The 18,998-nt window shown below is 43.9% G+C and overlaps 1 protein-coding gene across 1 annotated transcript in view; it reads left to right on the top strand.

The window, feature by feature from the left end:
• nhsl2 (NHS-like 2) overlaps positions 1-18,998 on the top strand; it is a 152,959-nt gene that overhangs the window by 91,012 nt on the left and 42,949 nt on the right. Inside the window, exon 2 of the mRNA XM_028563635.1 lies at positions 15,353-15,580. Within this exon, the coding sequence (XP_028419436.1) occupies positions 15,353-15,580 (228 nt within the window). The remainder of the gene's footprint in view (positions 1-15,352; positions 15,581-18,998) is intronic.

Genomic DNA, 18,998 nt, shown 5'->3' with positions numbered 1-18,998 from the left:
GGGCAACATTAATTAGCAGCCTACTTCTTGTGTGGCCAAAGTCTCTTTAAAAATACTCCAATATCGTCGTCTGCCACAGCTGGGACTCCACATCATTTCAAACTTCCTCATAAGAGTCGCACTGCGTCCTGCAGAAGGCTTTAAGGAATATGTTTACCCATAGATGTAATTTACAGAGGGGATGGGGGGGGGGGTTACAAAAAAAACTATTATAATTTCCTTTACGTAAATAAAGACATTTGCACAAGGGAATAACTTTGGGTTCAACACTTTTAAGCAAAATTTTGAGGATATAAAACACTTAATTTTCTGCATTCTGGTGAATTTTACTGCAGCAATTTGTGCCTTTTCTGCATGCAACTTATGGTGTAAGTTGCCTTGATCAGTAGAACCAGTTTTTGAATTGTCAAACAGTTCAATAAATAGTCCATACATATGATGATTGAGAGCCAGGTTTTAGTAGGTGATTTGTGAGGCCTTATAACCAGGTGTCTGAATCATACACTGTATACAAACATAAAAGAAAAGTAACATAAAGTTAGTGGTAAAATTCAAATGTTGTCCTGTCAATATGCATCACAATTTCTGATCTAACATACTCCTAACACTTGTTCTGTCTTGACTGCCCATGCGTCATCATTGGTCCAGCATAGCAGGAAGTAACCCACCTGGCTTCGTGTGTACCTTTCATGCCGCAACACCTCTGATTCACAGTCAGTTAATTGCTTATTTAGCCACCAGGGTGAGTGGGCTGCTCTGGCACGGGCAGAGTCACGAAAAGTGCTAATAAGCATTTCTACAGCGCTTTACAACGGCGTGACTCAGATTGGGATTGGCAACGTCAAAAGGTTGTCACGTGCTGCTTTGGTGACGCTCATTCGTCCCACAGGTTTGGATGTTTCCTCACAAGTCACATATCTGTGGTGGTCAGAGCTTATTTTCTAACACTTCAAGTGTTAATTTTTGAACAAACCTAATTGTTTTTTTCTTAAAATTAGAGACCTTTTTCCCGTGATCGTGATCTGCCCTTCTGTTGCCGTTTTCTTGCCATCACAAAATCATAATATTGGAAAAAGTAATAAGTCAAGAAAGCACTGACTCACCCACTCAGACTCCACTTCAGCCTCAGGCAGTAACGTCCTACATTTCCCAGGATTCAATTCGACAACCCAAAAAGAAAAGGCCTTATGGACCTTTTTCACAGCAGACATTAGGCTCGTTCGAGATGAGCCAGGTCTGCGCAGAATCGATCACCGGCGATCGCCGCCCACTGCGTGCCGGTTAGATTTGCGTCTGACTTGATCCCGACTTGCTCTGACGTCATGCACACGTGGGCAACGATAACCTCACAAGATCAAGGTGGCCGCAGTTCTGAGACGCAGGCAGCCCAATTGCTTTTTACTGACTGCAAGACCCAGGCAGACCCAGGGCATGCTGGGAAACGCCGGCCTCTCAGCTGATCTAACTGGTTCAGAATCGACTCAACACGATGACGTTTTATATAAACTTTATTTTATTTTGAATTGGAGGGATTTTAACTGCTATTTGTCTGATTTAAGTAAACTTTATTTATATAGCACCTATCACAGATAGAATCACAAAGTGCTTTACATGCAGCAAGTAAATTTAAAGGTTTATTCTGTACAAAACACATGTGGCTGATAGTGACGTTTAGAAGTCAGAGAGACTAAAACTATTCAGATTACAGATCATCTACAGTGTGTTGGTAATTAAAATCAGCAACAGATCGCATGTAGAACATTTTGAGAGCTACTCTGTCATAATAAAAACAACTGGAGACTGTGTATAAGCTGATATATGGGTCTGATTACATTTCATTAAATTGGAATCGGACCACAGTGTTTCTGGTACTTCCTGTTCAGCCTGAAGGCTGCTGGATGCGTCTGGAAACTGTCCGACTTGACCGCGGACTTTTGTCACCGCCCCCCGCTGCTGCCGCCTGCTCTCGTCCACTTTACAGGCGAGGCGCAGTTCATCTCGAACGAGCCTATTTTGACTTAGTGCGACTAGTAGGAAAAGCAGCGCTGAAATTGATAACCTTAACGATGGCTCAATTCCATCAAGTGTCCCAGTAAGCTATTTCAGTGAGTTGGCATGCACAATATCAGGGCCTCTCCTAAGTGGAATGCAACCATCATTAATGGTTTAATACCAGGACCTCTCCTAAGTGGAATGCAGCCATCACTAATGGTTTAATACCAGGGCCTCTCCTAAGTGGAATGCAGCCATCACTAATGGTTTAATACCAGGGCCTCTCCTAAGTGGAATGCAGCCATCACTAATGGTTTAATACCAGGGCCTCTCCTAAGTGGAATGCAGCCATCATTGATGGTTTTGAATACACCTGTGCTTTTCCTACTGTGACATGTCAACATGTCTGCCCTGAAAAAAGTCTACCTAGCCTCTTAATGATCAATAATGACACTTGAGTAATAGGAAATAAAACATTACTAAGCATACATTTAATAATAACATTATTGCTGCTTTTGACTGGCATTACTACTGTTCCCCAAACAATAAACCTAGGGTAAGGTATTGTTTGAATTTTTATTTTTTTTACAATACTTTTTTGTTACATAAACCATTAAATACTTTTTTGACACCTGAGTTTGAGAAATATATTTTTATTTTAACAAAATGGCAAAAAGTTATTAAATGTTAAACACAACCAGACATAAAATAGTATTGCTTACAGAATAGTCCATCCATCCATCCATCCATCCATCTTCGTCCGCTTATCCGGTGTCGGGTCGCGGGGGGAGCAGCTCCAGCAGGGGACCCCAAACTTCCCTTTCCCGAGCAACATTAACCAGCTCCGACTGGGGATCGAGGCGTTCCCAGGCCAGGTTGGAGATATAATCCCTCCACCTAGTCCTGGGTCTTCCCCGAGGCCTCCTCCCAGCTGGACGTGCCTGGAACACCTCCCTAGGGAGGCGCCCAGGGGGCATCCTTACCAGATGCCCGAACCACCTCAACTGGCTCCTTTCGACGCAAAGGAGCAGCGGCTCTACTCCGAGCTCCTCACGGATGACTGAGCTTCTCACCCCTATCTCTAAGGGAGACGCCAGCCACCCTCCTGAGGAAACCCATTTCGCCGCGCTTGTACCCTGGATCTCGTTCTTTCGGTCATGACCCAGCCTTCATGACCATAGGTGAGGGTAGGAACGAAAACTGACCCGGTAGATCGAGAGCTTTGCCTTCTGGCTCAGCTCTCTTTCGTCACAACGGTGCGATAGATTGAATGCAATACCGCACCCGCTGCGCCCGATTCTCCGACCAATCTCCCGCTCCATTGTCCCCTCACTCGCGAACAAAACCCCAAGGTACTTGAACTCCTTCACTTGGGGTAAGGACTCATTCCCTACCTGGAGAAGGCATTCCATCGGTTTCCTGCTGAGAACCATGGCCTCCGATTTAGAGGTGCTGATCCTCATCCCAACCGCTTCACACTCGGTTGCGAACCGATCCAGTGAGTGCTGAAGGTCGCAGGCCGATGATGCCATCAGGACCACATCATCTGCAAAGAGCAGCGATGAGATCCCCAGCCCACCAAACTGCAACCCCTCCCCACCCCGACTACGCCTCGATATCCTGTCCATAAATATTACAAACAGGATTGGTGACAAAGCGCAGCCCTGGCGGAGGCCAACCCTCACCTGAAACGAGTCCGACTTACTACCGAGAACCCGGACACAGCTCTCACTTTGGTCATACAGAGATTGGATGGCCCTGAGTAGACCCCCTCACCCCATACTCCCGCAGCACCTCCCACAGTATCTCCCGGGGACCCGGTCATACGCCTTCTCCAAATCCACAAAAACACATGTAGACCGGTTGGGCATACTCCCAGGCTCCCTCCAGGATCCTTGCGAGAGTGAAGAGCTGGTCCGTTGTTCCACGACCAGGACGGAATCCGCATTGTTCCTCCTCAACCTCGACTATCGGCCGAACCCTCCTTTCCAGCACCTTGGAGTAGACTTTACCAGGGAGGCTGAGAAGTGTGATACCCCTATAATTGGCACACACCCTCTGGTCCCCCTTTTTAAAAAGAGGAACCACCACCCCAGTCTGCCACTCCTTTGGCACCGTCCCAGACTTCCACGCAATGTTGAAGAGGCGTGTCAACCAGGACAGCCCCTCCACACCCAGAGCCTTGAGCATTTCTGGACGGATCTCATCAATCCCCGGGGCTTTGCCACTGTGTAGTTGTTTGACTACATCAGTGACTTCCGCCTGGGAAATCGACGACAATCCCCCGTTATCCTCCAGCTCTGCCTCTAACATAGGGGCGTATTAGTCGGATTCAGGAGTTCCTCAAAGTGCTCCCTCCACCGCCCTATTACCTCCTCAGTGGAGGTCAACAGTGTCCCATCCTTACTGTACACAGCTTGGATGGTTCCCCCTTCCCCCTCCTGAGGTGGCGAACAGTTTTCCAGAAACACTTTGGTGCCGACCGAAAGTCCTTCTCCATGTCTTCTCCAAACTTCTCCCACACCCGCTGCTTTGCCTCTTTCACGGCAGAGGCTGCAGCCCTTCGGGCCCTTCGGTACCCTGCAACTGCCTCCGGAGTCCTCCGAGATAACATATCCCGGAAGGACTCCTTCTTCAGTCGGACGGCTTCCCTGACCACTGGTGTCCACCACGGTGTTCGTGGGTTACCGCCCCTTGAGGCACCTAAGATCCTAAGACCACAGCTCCTCGCCCGCAGCTTCAGCAATGGAAACTTTGAACATTGTCCACTCGGGTTCAATGCCCCCAGCCTCCACAGGGATGCACGAAAAGCTCCGCCCGGAGGTGTGAGTTGAAAGTCTGTCGGACAGGGGCCTCCTCCAGACGTTCCCAATTTACCCGCACTACACGTTTGGGCTTACCAGGTCTGTCCAGAGTCTTCCCCACCCCCTGACCCAACTCACCACCAGATGGTGATCGGTTGACAGCTCTGCCCCTCTCTTCACCCGAGTGTCCAAAACATACGGCCTCAGATCAGATGAAACGATTATGAAATCGATCATTGACCTTCGGCCCTAGGGTGCTCTGGTACCAGGTACACTTATGAGCATCCCTATGTTCGAACATGGTGTTCGTTATAGACAATCCATGACTAGCACAGAAGTCCAACAACAAACAACCACTCTGGTTTAGATCAGGGAGGCCGTTCCTCCCAATCACGCCTCCAGGTGTCTCCATCATTGCCCACGTGTGTGTTGAAGTCCCCCCAGCAGAACAATGGAGTCCCCCACTGGAGCCCCATGCAGGACTCCAGTCAAGGTCTCCAAGAAGGCCGAATACTCCGAACTCCTGTTTGGTGCATATGCACAAACAACAGTCAGAGTTTTCCCCCCCAACAACCCGCAGGCGTAGGGAGGCGACCCTCTCGTCCACCGGGTAAACTCCAACACAGCGGCGCCAGCCGGGGCTTGTGAGTATCCCCACACCCGCCCGGCACCTCACACCCTGGGCAACTCCGGAGAAGAAAAGAGTCCAACCCCTATCCAGGAGTATGGTTCCAGAACCGAGACTGTGCGTGAGGTAAGCCCCACCAGATCTAACCGGTAGCGCTCCACCTCCCGCACCAGTTCCGGCTCCTTCCCCCACAGAGGTGGCGTTCCACGCCCCCAGAGCCAGCGTCTGCCGCCCGGGTCTGGTCCGCCGAGGCCCCTGACCTTCACTGCCACCCATGTGGCATCGCACCCGACCCCAACGGTTCCTCCCACAGGTGGTGGGCCCATGGGCTGGAGAGATGGGAGCCACGTAGCTTGTTCGGGCTGTGCCCGGCCGGGCTCCGTGGCAAACCCGGCCACCAGGCGCTCGCCGACGAGCCCGCCGTCTGGGCCTGGCTCCAGACGGGGGCCCCGGGCTTCCTCCGGGCAGGGTCACTCCATCTCTACCTTGCTTCTTCATTGGGGTTTTTGAACCATTCTTTGTCTGGCCCCTCACCTGAGACCACTTTGCCTTGGGAGACCCTACCAGGAGCACAAAGCTCCAGACAACACAGCCCTCAGGTTCACAGAGACACACAAACCTCTCCACCACGATAAGGTGATGGTTCACGGAAGAAGCTTACAGAATAGTGTAGTAGTTAATAGTGTAACGATGTTAAAACAGTTGGCAAGTTTTAATCAGAAACATGCTGGAAGATAATTAGTGTATAAAGATTATGAAGTATTCTTTTTTTTTAGCGTGCATTTCCACACAGTTTTAAGCTGTGTTAATTACCTTGACAGCAAAGAGATTCGGAGGTCAGTTATAATATCTGCATTGACCTTTGATACTCAGTCGTAATAACAAAGGTCAGTAGAGATAAAGTCTCTACGCAGGACGTCTGGGTAATTTCGATAACGACACCCAGAAGGACGGCAAATGTTCGGTTTGTAGTCGGTAAATCTAGTTTACTGCACGGCCTACACACACACACACACACACACACACACACACACACACACACACACACACACACACACACTTTATTTTTAGACAGGCCTTTCATTGGGCAGTGGCAGTGTTATTTAAGACAAACATAAATGAATCTGCTGAGCACTGGGCTAAAGGTAACAGTGGCTCATAAGCCTGTCATTCACACACACACACACACACACACACACACACACACACACACACACACACACACACACACACACACACACACACACACACACACACACACACACAGATCAGTACTTGGCACTACAGCACTAGCTCCTGGCCTGTCAACCACATTACATTTCCTCACAAGTGTGTAAAAGATGCACAAATGTATTTTTATCTTGCATACGCGACATCTGTGCGAGTACGTGGGTGATAAAAACAATAAAATATGAGCGATGGTTAACGTGTTTACCCATTTATCTGTGTGTCTGTGTGTGTGTGTGTGTGTGTGTGTGTGTGTGTGTGTGTGTGTGTGTGGGAGAGAAAGTGTGTGTGTCCGGTGATAACAGCTTGTCTAAATCTGTGTCCTTCCTGCTGACACTTCAATGCACACAGAGGGGAATGAATTAGTAATAGGCCTTAGAGACAAAGTAACACCTCGCTATAATGCGTGTGTGTTTCTGAATGTGCGTCAGTATGGAGTTCTGTAGGTGTGAATCTATTTTTTCGTCTTTTTTCTTGTTTGTGTGTAGTATGGACAGTATTCAGTACACTGCCAAACCTTTTGATGAGGATGTGTGTGTGTGTGTGTGTGTGTGTGTGTGTGTGTGTGTGTGTGTGTGTGTGTGCGTGTGTATATGGCATCTCTCTCCCTGTTGTGAGAGTGGGCGCAGTCAAAGTATCACTCCTGTGTTTTCTCTGTGTCAGCTGGAAGTAACGCTGGCGGTTTCAACCCTCTCTCACCTCCCTGTTTTCCTGTTTTCCTGTTTAATGATAGAGAAGGTCAATAGGGGCAATGTCTCATCACCATCTCTACCACGCCAGTAATGATTAAATTCAAAAAACTTTATTCATCCCAAAAAGGCAATTCAAATTTTGCAGTCAACCAGTCACATAAAAGCAGAGAAGAATGACATCCATCGCAATCTTTCAATCAACCAACATGTCAGCAGCAGCAGATCAACAATTGGCTAGAAAGCAGTGAAGCAGTTGTTGACAGGTTGTCGAAAACAATAACTGATGATCATTGGTACTATACATATTATACGGCACTGGTTCCACCTGCTACCTGCAGCAGGGGAAGACATACATAAATATTTTACTTAGAACTAGCAATACCATAATCACTTAAGTAAAAGTACAAAAATATTGGCATCAGAATATACTAAAAAGTACCAAAGTACTCCTAAGGCAGAATGGCCCATTTCAGGATATTGTATATGGAAAAAAGTAAAATATTGTGGAGTAGATGTATAAGTACGTACATTGGTAGAAAATGAAAATACTTTTCCAGACTTCTGAATCGCTGCCCTCATCTCCAGTTTTTTCAGATTCAAATAGGTCAACAAAGGCCAAAAATGCCTAAAACAATAAAAAAAAAAGAAAAATCGAAATAAATTACAATAAAACAAAAAATTATGAGCCTCATTTACAAGAGTGTAGCTATTTAGGACATGATGGTGAACAAGCATGTAGGCTTGGTGGGCCAATTTGACATTCATGCTCATATTTTTTCCTCTGATAGGATCCATTGTATCACTGCAATGTATTTCTCTCCAGAACAATCTTTACCCTTTATTCAAAAGGACTTTGGAGATTGAGTTTTTTTTTCTTCTTCCTAAATCTGCCCAGTGATGCCCAGAGGCTTGTGTCTCTCCTCCACCCAATCCCTCCATCTTCCTTCCTTTTCATGTCACCGCGGTTACATAAGGGAGGAAGGGAAAAAGAGTGCCATCTCCGCTGAGACAGACTTAGTGTGCTCTGTGCATATATGTGTGTCTGTGTGTGTACGGCTGCTGCTCAACTTTTAATCAAGAATTAATTGTTAACGTCAAAGGAAACAAGTCTTCCCCCGAAGACGCCTCTGTCTCTTGCATCCGTCAAAACAGTCTGTGCCATCAGCTTGCAGGTTTGAAAGTATGCTAAGGTCAAAACAGTTCCTCAGACACCATGCCTGAATTAAAGCACAACCAAAACACTGTATACCATTTAAAAAAAAATGCAATACTAACCTTGGCTTTATCTTTCAACACCTCCACATACAGTAGGATCCAACATGTACAATTTTCAATTTGCCACTATATCTCAAAACTTGTTTTCATTTTCTTTTAGGCCTAGTAAATATAGGTTTTTACAGTTTTCTTGAAGGAGGAAATCTAATTTAGGAAGCAGAACAAGGGATTCATATTAAAAAATCAAAAATTGATATATCGAGAATATTACCCATTGTATGTTATTTAAACTATGTTATGAGGATGGTTTTGTGGTTCAGTGTCCTTTTATTAAATGTAAATTATTATCAAACAGCCTTAACCTGATAGTAATTTTGTTACAACTCAAGTCAAGTAAGTCAAATAATAATACTTTCTTATTAGCCACTTTTTGGCAGGAACATTTTAAATTGTCCTACCAAATGACTAGTGACTTTACTATCCAGACTTGAGGCTACAGTTGACACTGAGAATGCTTTAGTTAGCATATAGTTAGCATTACTTATTTACAAAGAGGAGCAGTTGATACAGAGACAGTTCCCTTCACCAAAACTGTTGTTTTCGTGTATCTCAGTTAGAGGTTTAATTATCACTGTGATAGCATGGAATGTGATGGCATGACAGATGAAACAAAGGGTATGGGATGTTTTTCTCACTTAATATAACTGAATTATGGAAGCAATTAATAATATCTTTCAAAAACTTTGCTTAACCCTTGTGTATCACTTTAGCTGACAGAGGCCTGTGAGCTGCTAACGCTAGCTAAGTTATAGCTGTCTGACTGTGACTCATGCATTTTTTTTTAACAGGTACAAGCATTTATCTGTCATGATAACATGCGTCAAAGTAGGTAGGTACAGGATTGCAACAGCTAAATGTGCTTACTCCACGTTGCAAATTGTGTTAACATTTCAGGTGACAGAAAGGCTAGCTATATGTTAGCTAGCCAGCAGAGCTAATTCTCTTCATTAGTCTATGTCTCAAGAGTGAAAAAGCAGACCTTTTTGAATTGCTCAACACAATTTAATGAATACTTTTTTGGCTATTGTTCTGAAGGCCCCTCTTGTTTGCGTGCATCAGTGTTGTGAATCTTTATACCATTGTCCTATTTTCTAGCATCAACAGTGCTCAAAAGCAGCATGTTTGAACCTGCTCCCCGATTGGCACATCATGTATTGCATTTTCTATCTTATGAAGTGACAGGCTGTCTTCTTTTACGGTCTCAGGGTCTTGTGCCAGGTTACAGGTTGTCTTCTTCTTGTCTTAACTGTCATGCCTGATGGAGAGAAACTTACTAATGGGGTTAATATAGACATGGAGCTGTATGACCCAATGTCCACAGTCCTGTCATTTCATCTTCCTGTCCTGCTGACATCCAGCTTTGTGGAGCTTCCTATTGGTTTCTTATAGCACTGCATGATCTGCCATTGCACTGCAGCAGTGGTGGTGTGTGTTTGGTCTTGAGTCTGAATCCTGCGAGGCTTCCAGTCTATGAAAAAACCTTGTTAGATAGACGACGACTCCATGCTGTGTTGATGTGCAGTGAGAACAGTCAGAAATACTTGGCACACAGTCACAGAAATGGCGCTGTCTCAAAGGTATGACAGTAACTAAGGTAGTTAACACTCTCTCCTTCTCTTTCTCCTTTTCTCTCTCGCTCTAGTTCCTGTATTTACAGTAATGTGTGCCACATTTTTAGAAACTCCTGAGGCTTGTGTGACTTCAGCACGTATTACCTAACCCTCCCAAATACACAGAAGCACGCTCTCGTCCTCACAAGATCATATATTTAACTTTTTAAATGTCCCACATCTTAAAAAACGCAATAATGGATTTAGCAACTGCTTTAGAGTAGCTATGTGTCCTCCAATCCATGTTGGGGTACACAGCTGATGTTTAGGCTATATCTTTAACTATAACTAAGAAACCGTTTTAGTTTGCATACATGTGTTAGTATGATTAAAACTACCTTTTTAAGATGCTTTCAACTGTGACTTTGGGAAGCTTGGTGGCACCGATCACACTTAGCATAGTATCCAAAATGACATTAAGGAGCAACCTCGGGCATTTGTTGCAAATGACTCTGATATACGTTCTAAATATCCATCTAAAAAAGAAACACCACAAAAAGGTTATACAACAGAATTGCATCTATCTTAAAAATGTCTTGACATTTTGCCTGTATCGAAACATTTACTGTGGACTTGAACACATTATCACCTTCCACTACATGTATGTAGCTGTAGAAAACCTGAAGTCCTTTTACCAAGGCTGGAGCATTTTATTTTTGTCCCCTGTTTATTTACTTACTTCGCTCTGGGCGATCTTAAGTGTGCATCATTTTTCTTTTATTGTTAACAATGGGAAAAGGATGCCAGCATTTTGAAAAGATGTTCCCAGTGAGCACTCAACCCCACGTCACATCTCTCAGGGACAACGTGTACTCAAGTGGCCACAATCGAGGTGCAACCTTTGAAAAAACTTGAGACAACTCTGACCTTTTGGTCATTTGAGCTATTAGTCTGCTGACACAATGTTGGGTTTTGTACCAAATCTAACCTCTCCATGGTATTTATTTAATTACACATTCACCGTGAGTTACTTAAAATGCTCAAGCTTGAGCCAGCATCGAAAACAGAACGTCAGTCGTGCATGCTAGGGATATTAAAGGACCAAACTCCTTTGAATAGTTCCAAATTGGTGCACACATGCAACACGGATCGTGCCACACATACATGCTGTAGTTGCCCTTTGGGAACAACTTGACCGAAGTCCACCGAAGAAGCTTTTGCAGCCTCCAGTCACGGTTTTACTATCAAAAATAGGGAGTGTTTGTCTGTGAGTCTTCTACACTTTATCTATGCAGCAACAATGTATTTACAAAAAACTAATCATTTAAGGTTCCAAATACACAGATCTTTTCTTATAAAATAATATGGATTTAAGTTACCTGTAGTCCTTGAAATATCACTGTTTGCTTAAATTTTGTGCCAATTTATATTTTGTACATATACGTACATATGTACGTATACATGTCAGTATAGTTTATTGTTCTTTTGCACACTGGATGTAGAAAAATAGTCACAACAACTATGGTAAAGTAGGTGCAAAAGTCTGTTTCCTGCTTAAAATACTGCATGTCTAAGAAAAGAAACAAGTATAATCTGTTGGGTGAGCCTCAGCTTCAAACTTAAATTCCCTAATGGGATATTTAGCTGGCAGCAAGGCTCACAACACAATTCATACATCCAGTAAACACAGATTACCTTTAGAAAGAAACAATGCCAAAGACAGTGCAGTAGACTCAGTCAAAATAAATGTATTTAAGGCTCCAAATAAGAAAAAGTAAAATAGCATAGGCTCCATGGTAAGAATATATGTGTATTCTACAGTACGTTATAAGTCATGCATGATTGCCTTTTGTTCTCTTCTCTGCCGCTGATGCTAACTGACGTGAAACTCTGTATCATAAGCAGTAGCTCTCTCTGGTGGGAGACGATTGTGTGAAAGCAGCTTAGGGCAGATGAAGCCGGTAGCTGGGAGGGTGAAATTATGATTCCATGCAGTACGGTGGGTTTTGTGGTTTTGTGAGAGGAGACGGCTGCTTCAGAGCAAACAAGACGTGATAGTGCCGGTGGAATAACTGTGTACGTCTGTCTGCCGGGAACTGAGTGTTCTTTCAATTTTAACCATTTTCTTTTTTTCCCCCAACTTCAAAACGAGAAATAGTTTCTTCACATTCCCCTCAGAGATACTACCCACACACGTGTTGGAGTCCGCACATTTATATTTAGATTTGTTGTTGTTTAGCTGAGGATCTCAACCGAAGCAGTTTACAAGTTGATAGGGTAGTATTTGGTGCGCCAGCCTGCTCAGGAACACTCTGACATGGACAAAGTGATATTTCTGTTAAAGAAAATCTGTCTCAGGTAAAGAGGAAGGTCCATTATCTAAAAAAACAAGGTGTACGTGTGGACATGCCAGCAGTGCAGACATTGCTATTGTAATGTTCAAGTGTTGAATGATATCTGAAGGTGAATGTACTTAGATTCAGGTTTTAGAAAATCTTTTAGAACACACACACATTTTTTTTTTTTAGAGAAATACAATCATTGTAAGAGAGATGGGGATTATGTGCACTGAGTAGAGTATTATAAAGGTAGGATTCAAAAACAAGCTGGGCATCCTTCTTAGCTTAAATGTTATGAATGATTAATTAACTGAACCACCAGGTCTCCTTAATAGGGAGCTTGTGATGTTAAGTTGCCATGTAGGATAATTGAGTCCAATACATGAGGTTCCTTTTAAGTCTCCCCTTGAAATGATGCACAGTGTTGGGCCATTATAGACACAGTTTATGTCCTGTACCAATATTCAGTGCCAATGCACAAGGTAGTGCGGTGCAGTGATGGATTGTAACACTTCAGTTTGTAATATGTCTCAGATCAAGAATTGATTTTTTTTTTTTTTTTATATTGACGATTTTTCACTTATCTTAAAGGTCCCATGGCATGAAAATTTCACTTTATGAGTTTTTTTAACATGATGCATTCCCCCAGTCTGCCTATGGCCCCCCAGTGGCTAGAAATGGCGACAGGTGTAAACCGAGCCCTGGGTATCCTGCTCTGCCTTTGAGAAAATGAAAGCTCAGATGGGCCGATCTGGAATCTTGCTCTTTATGTGGTCATAAGGGGCAAGGTTACCTCCCCTTTCTCTGCTTTGACCGCCCAGAGAATTTGGCCCACCCATGAGAGAGAGACATCATGGCTTTCAAACAAGCGAAGTGGCAGTTGGTCAAGGCCACACCCCCACCCTCCACCTTGCCCTCCCTCTCTCCTCCTCAATAGCTACATACACAGAAATGGCACATCCTAAGGAAAGCTCATTTAGATACAGTATTAGGGGACCACTAAGGTCTATATAAAAGAGACTTCAGATACAGTATTAGGGGACCACTAAGGTCTATATAAAAGAGACTTCAGATACAGTATTAAGGGACCACTAAGGTCTATATAAAAGCATCCAAAGAGCACCATGTCATTGGACCTTTAAAGCAACAGTAGAGAACTTTTCCCGCCACGGTCCCCCTACAGGTTGTCTCACTACAGCTCGCGCTACCCGATCTGGCAAACTTGCATAATATAATGTAATGGGCAATTCCGCTTCCAACCTGTAGGGGGACAGAAGCGGGAAAAGTTCTCTAGTGTTGCTTTAACCAAGTACCAAACCTTAACTTTAACCCTACTCTACTTGCAATGTAAACAGATATTGTAGGAAAAGTTATTTTAAGAAACATTGGCATTGAATGTGTGTTTTTGCAGTGCCCTTTGGACTGCTGCTAAAAAGAAGCTACTGTAACGGAACGCTAATGGACATGTAATTACGCCTTTGTGTCTGCTCAGCTATTAAGCTAATAAGACCAAGGGTGCTCGGGTAAACCATTAAACTTATCAACACTAAGTTTGGGGAGTGGGTTGAGTAATTCTTACCACAGAACAAACTGCCGACACACTGTAGTGGACAAATTCTCATCTCACTTTTGCAATAATGCCGACTTTTTCCGCGCCTAAAGTTTCTCGACAGCTCAGTTGGACGGCGACTGCTGTGTCCCATTTGGGATTTCCTGTGTTTGTTAGTCATGTCTTATCAGCTGCTGGATGTGTCAGATCATTTCGTCACCACTGATTCAAAGCAGCGCCTCATTCATGTCGATGTTGAATGGCCATTTGCGATCGCTCCGAGCGATTTGTTTTGATTGTCTGTTTGTGTTGGAGGTTTGATAGTGACAGGGGGCCGACATTACCTTCCACTTTTTTTTTTCCCAGCGTCTTTCTCCTTCTCTTGACTCCTTCCCTTTTACCTTTATCCCTCCGTTCTCCTCCATTTAAATGTCATTCTTCGTTTCCCTCCTCCTCCCACTCTTGTTCTTCTTTCTCACCCTAATGCCACAATCACAATTTGTCTTTTTTCTTTCACACCTCCCTGCCCTAATCCCTCCCTCCCTCCCTCTCTACCGTATACTGTATCTCCTCCCGTGACAGTCCCTCTATCTCCCTTCCACTCCTTTTCCCTCCTAATTAAGCGCTTCCTCACTCTGTTTCCCCTTCAAATCTGTTCTCTACCTCTCTTCCCGTCCATCCCTCCCTCGTTTTCTCCTAAATCCTGGATTCTTTTTTTTTCTACCCTATACCCCTCCCTCCTTCCTTTCTTACTCGTTCCTTGTTCTCCCTGACAACAGACTGCGTTATGTAATCTGCGTCTCTCGGAATTAGTTATGCAAATTCATAAATTTTTATTTACATGTTTTTTTTCTTTCTTTCTCTCTCTCTCTCTCTCTTCCTTCTCTCGCTATCCTTTTTTGTTCTCCTTCTCTACCCCCTTTTTCTCTCCTTTTTCCATTTTTTCTTTCGCTATCTTCCTCTTCTTTCTCATCTCATCATTCGTCTCTTTTGTCCCCCTACACTACTCTACACTCCTCCTCCTTTTATTCCACCTCTTTCCCTCCTTTCCCGCCTTAATCTTTCATCTCCTCTGCCCCTTTCTCCCCCATCCACCTTCATCTATCTCTCCTGCCTGTCACCCCTTCTTTCCTTGCCTCTCTTGTCCTTCCTCCCTTTCTCTCCTCCTCGTTCCTCTCAATAATCTTATTCCCCTTCCTTATGTCACTTTCTTTCCTCTCTCCTCCCTCTCTCCTCCCTCCATCCATCACTTCCTCTCAATATTTTTTCCCTCCCTCTCTTTTTTCCCCCCTCCAGCCACCAGTGGTCTAGAGGCGGAGAGCGTCAGGCGCGGCGGCAGCAGCCACGGCGACGGCAACCACAGCAGCAGCAGCGGCGGAGGAGGCAGCAGTAGCAGCGGCGGCGCGGCCCACTTCAGGTCTCCATGGCAACAGAGCGTGAACGTGTTCGGCTCGTGGAGCAGGCCGGAGTGTGTCGAGGAGCTGCACCAGCAGGCTCAGCTCAACCTCCAGAGCCTGCTGCAAGGTAAGGATGGATGGAGAGGAAAAAGAGGGCGGATTGGATGGATGGATGGAAGGTGTGTGTGTGTGTGTGTGTGTGTGTGTGTGTGTGTGTGTGGGCGAGTATGTGTGTGCTGTTTTGAGTGGGTGGTAAAGGCGTGCAGGCAGAAGCAAAGGCGGGTAGAAAAGTGTTTACATGCATGTGTGGTGTTGGACTGCGTTGATATGGGTGTGTGTCAGTTGCCTTGAAGGTGTCTGTGTGTGTGTGTGTGTGTGTGTGTGTGTGTGTGTGTGTGTATGTGTGTGTGTTTTAGCATGCAGAAATGTGAGAGGACGTGTGTGTTACATTTCCCTTTCTATCTTGTGTTTATATTGTACTGAAGGGTGTGTGAGTGTGTGCTTGTTAGCTCATGAGGGATACTGCTGATGGTGTGTATTGGATTCACCTTGCATTGCGTTGTTGTTTAAGGTAGTATTTGAGATTTTGTGCATTTGTATATTTGTAGTGGATAGGGTGAACGCTGTTGCTATATGTGATTGTGCGTCTGTGCGTCTGTGCGTGTGTTTGTGTGTGTGTGTGTGTGTGTGTGTGTGTGTGTGTGTGTGTGTGTGTGTGTGTGTGGGTTTATATTTCTGTTTTTTGTCTGTTTGTGTAGAAAGAGGCATTGAAAGACGTCTGTTTACATTGTAGTTAGTAGTCAGAGGTTGTAACTCTGCCTTGTTTTTGTTTTTAAAGGTGAAACACTTTCATTGTCATTTTAATATTAGTCTCTTGTTTGTAGTGTTCAACCTGTGTGTGTGTGTGTGTGTGTGTGTGTGTGTGTGTGTGTGTGTATGTGTGCGCGCGCACGTGTGTGTGTGTGTGTGTGCAAATTAGCACTCGAGGGAACCAGGGTTTCCATTTGTTTTCAGGTAATGTTGTTCCACTGCTTTTGCTTTCTGCTAGTTGCCTCTCTCTCTCTCTTTTTCTCTGTGTGACTCATGCTGTCTCGCCCTTTGCCCGGCTCTTTCATTAAAACGATCTCAGTGGGTTTTAAGCTGAATGAACAAGGAGGGGGGGGCAACTTTGAACAAACACCTGAGGGAATGAATGTACAAATTAATACCATAACACATTACATTTCACAGTTAATTTGTTGCCAGTACAAGGATTTTGGAGATATTGTATATCTCTTCAGGGTTAAAGGATAAGGCTGGCTTTATTTTTCTTCCATAAAACAACCAAAACGAGTGTTAGTCCATCCCTTAATACTTTCTGACTTCCCTACCCTGTGGCATTCAGCCCCAAGCCGATCGGCACCCATTGATAATGCAAATCTTTAAAAACGGGTCACAAATATTTACCATATTTATTAAATAAAAAAAATAAGTAATTCCTTAAAACAGCTGAGCGTCATAGTTTTTGACAATCGTTCCTCAAATAGAGGCAAATAATGCATTTGTTTGTCTATTTTCAGCTGTGAATTAATACGCAAATGATGCTCTAGGCAGGATTATTAGGACAATGTGGGATTGACAAACAAAAAGACAGACAATGGATTTTCTGTTTTTATACAATTTGTAAAATGATGATTTTAATGAGTTATTGCCATCTACGCAAAAAGTTTATATTCAGTCAAAAAGTAATTGAGATGATGACCTTCAGTCACCTTAGTCCTCAACACTGTGGCTGTTACTCTAACTGTTCATGTCACATGCTACTGTAGAAAGGCTTTTGCTAATCTAGCTATACCACTTACAGAAACCATTTTCAAACACTTACTCTGCACTCTCTGTATTTGTTGACAAGATAATTTCTTCAGAGGTGACTGAACAGTGCACAGATTCTACTTATTATATATATTGTAAAGAGTGAGCAGACATGTCTCCATTCTGTCTGTGCTGAAACTAATTATTCAAGTAGTTCACCGTAAAATAATCTCTATAAACAGATATCTGCACATGAATGCAGAATCTGTAGGCAACTGGATAAGAGTTTGGTATTGGAAGCGTTCTGGTTTCTGTTTGTATTCCGAGTAGTATTGTCCAATCACATTTGAGTGGTCTCTGGTTGTATCCAGGTAAACATTCTGTGTGGAGAGAAAAAGGCGGAACACACTGTCCGCAGTGCAGTCTCAGAAACTAACTATGTTATGAAGATAAGCCGGAATGTCGCCTGGATAGAAAAAAAACTACAAAAAGTAAAGAATCGGACTGTAAACAATGACCGGTGCATGGTAAAGGAAGTCTTGGCCCGGATATCCGCTGGCTATACCGGAACCCCTGAAATATTGGCCGATGGGTTCCAAGATTGTTCGTATGCTACTCAATGGCTCTTTGCAATAACTCATACTTTCATAAAATACATGGCAGTGTAGCCTTACAAGTGGTCAATCATATTTTGGGCTTCAAAAAAAAAAGTTTATTAGTTGATTCTGTGCTACTAGTCTTATATCTTTTTATATGTAGGATCATTTTACTTATTTTCAGATTTTTATATTATATATACTTATAATTTGTTTTTTGTTTTTCTTGTTTTATTGATTCTGCATGATTTTAAATAGTTTGTTTTAATGTTTATGTTTTTAAACCCTATTGGATTTGGGGACATTTATATTTAATTGAGACTTGAGTTTTACCTTCTTCACCTCCTCTCCCTCTCTGTTTATACATAGCTATAACTCATACAGTACAGTATGTTGCCTCCTACATCTTTCTCTGGCTCTTTTCCTCTTTTCTCCACTGCCATGTCTTTGTACCTTGTGTGTGTGTGTGTGTGTGTGTGTGTGTGTGTGTGTGTGTGTGTGTGTGTGTGTGTGTGTGTGTGTGTATTAAGCCAGTTATTGTCCCTGACGGGCTGGCATCTTGCGTATGATGAAAATAAGATGGATGAATGCAGTCGTGGGTTGCAACGGTGTGTTTGTGTGTGTGTGTGTGTGTGTGTGGTTGTGTGTGTGAGTAACAGAATATGTGTGTCCATTCATCCTTTCTGTCGCTTGTGTTCATTTTCTGTCACTTTGTGTTTATGTGTTTATTTCTGCCTGTGTGTTTGGTTTCGCTTCCCACTGCCATAAGAAGCATGTCCCATGTGTTTGTCCCACTGTATGTTTTCAGTTTGTATACCAGTGTCCATTTGTGTTGTGTGTGTGTGTGTGTGAATCTGCTTGAGTGTGTGTTATATAACACTGAAGCAAGCAGCTGTACTCTCTCTCTCTCTCTCTGGCCATCCTCACCATCAGTCTCCCACTGGCCTCGGTAAAATATTCATACTATTTCCCGCTCCTCAACACTCTGCCCTCCATATTTATGAAGCCGGCTGTCGTACGTGTTAGACGGAATCGCTGCGTTTTCTGCCGAGATTCAGCTCCCCCCTGCAGCGTGTGTGAGATTTATTTCACTGTTGCTGTTAAGTGGGCAACGGTGAAATCCGGCCATTGTTGCCTCTCATCATCAACACCTCACTG

Source organism: Perca flavescens, chromosome 19 (assembly GCF_004354835.1).
Source record: "Perca flavescens isolate YP-PL-M2 chromosome 19, PFLA_1.0, whole genome shotgun sequence".
Taxonomy (NCBI): Eukaryota; Metazoa; Chordata; class Actinopteri; order Perciformes; family Percidae; genus Perca; species Perca flavescens.
The sequence above is the reverse complement of the archived record's forward strand: the minus strand, read 5'-3'. Positions and strand labels throughout refer to the sequence as shown.